Source organism: Corvus brachyrhynchos, unplaced genomic scaffold (genome assembly GCF_000691975.1).
Source record: "Corvus brachyrhynchos isolate BGI_N302 unplaced genomic scaffold, ASM69197v1 scaffold96, whole genome shotgun sequence".
Classification (NCBI taxonomy): Eukaryota; Metazoa; Chordata; class Aves; order Passeriformes; family Corvidae; genus Corvus; species Corvus brachyrhynchos.
Window position 1 is genome coordinate 156,721 of NW_008238370.1, and position 1,212 is coordinate 157,932.

At 62.7% G+C, this 1,212-nt stretch overlaps 1 protein-coding gene across 1 annotated transcript in view; it reads right to left on the reverse strand.

Annotated features, from left to right (window-relative positions):
- SMARCD2 (SWI/SNF related, matrix associated, actin dependent regulator of chromatin, subfamily d, member 2) overlaps positions 1-1,212 on the reverse strand; it is a 12,706-nt gene that overhangs the window by 799 nt on the left and 10,695 nt on the right. The window contains exons 8-10 of the mRNA XM_017736293.1: positions 774-909; positions 559-681; positions 3-37 (exon numbers count right to left, since the gene is read on the reverse strand). Coding sequence (XP_017591782.1) covers positions 3-37; positions 559-681; positions 774-909 — 294 coding nt within the window. The remainder of the gene's footprint in view (positions 1-2; positions 38-558; positions 682-773; positions 910-1,212) is intronic.

Here is a 1,212-nt window from a genome sequence, read left to right on the forward strand (position 1 = left end):
GCTCCTCCTCGGGGTTCCCGATCACATCCGTGATGATCTGACAGGAGCACCGGGAATGAGCTCCACGGCGGATCCAGCCCCTCCCTGGGCTCCAGGGACAGACCCAGCCCCTCCCAGCCCCTCCCAGCCCCTCCCTGGACTCCAGGATGGACCCAGGCCCCTCTCTGAGCTGCAGGGACAGACCCAGACCCCTCCCAGCCCCTCCCTCAGCCCCATGAGGAATCCAAACACCTCCCTGAGCCCCAGCATGGACCCAGAGCCCTCTCTGAGCTCCAGGATGGACCCAGACCCCTCCCAGCCCCTCACTCTGCCCAGCCCCAGGGCTTCAGAATCATGGAATTGTTAGGGTTGGAAAAGACCTTCAAGCCTTACCCCAACACCACCACCATGTTCACCCCTGCCCCTGTCCCCAAGTGCCACATCCATGGCTTTGATCCCCTCCAGGGATGGGGACTCCACCCCTGCCCTGGGCAGCTGTGCCAGGGCTGGACACCCCTTCCATGAAGAAATTTTTCTCAATATCCAACCCAAACCTCCCTCACAATTGCTCCCCTTTACCTTGAGGTCCCTCCTCTGGGATTTGATCCATTCCTGGATGAAATCCTGGGGGTTGTTGCTGAAGCTCAGCATGAAATCCCTCTGTGTCTTCAGCTGGTTGATGGACTCGATGGTCTCGTGGATCTGGGGAGGTGATGGGGTCAGAGGAGCTGTGTCCCCACAGGACACGGCCACCCCAGCCCCCAGGGCTGTCCCCTGCCGCTGTCCCCTCCCACCTTGGCATCCAGGGAGGCGATTTCCTGCTGGTTGGTGGTGGAGGCCAGGAAATTGCTCATCTGGGCTTTGAGGGGATCGTCCACCTCCACGTCGATGTCGTAGCAGGCCGTCTTCTTCTGGTCGTTGGGGTCCACACTGAGGGAACGGGGTTGGGGGCACCTGCTGAGCTGCTGGGGCTGGATGGAGCCCCGATAGCAACACAGGGCCCCAAGAAGCCCCAGATTTGGTGGTTCTTCCCCCTCCCAGGTGACTTGTGCTGGTCCTTCAGGCTCCTCAAAGCCTCCTGCCAGCTCAGCCCATGGAGGCCCCCCAAGTCCCGGGGACACTGCCCAGCCCAGTGCCCACCCAACGGGGCACCCCAGGACACTGCCCAGCCCAGTGCCCACCCAACGGGGCACCCCAGGACACTGCCCCCCCACACGGTGCGACAGGACACTG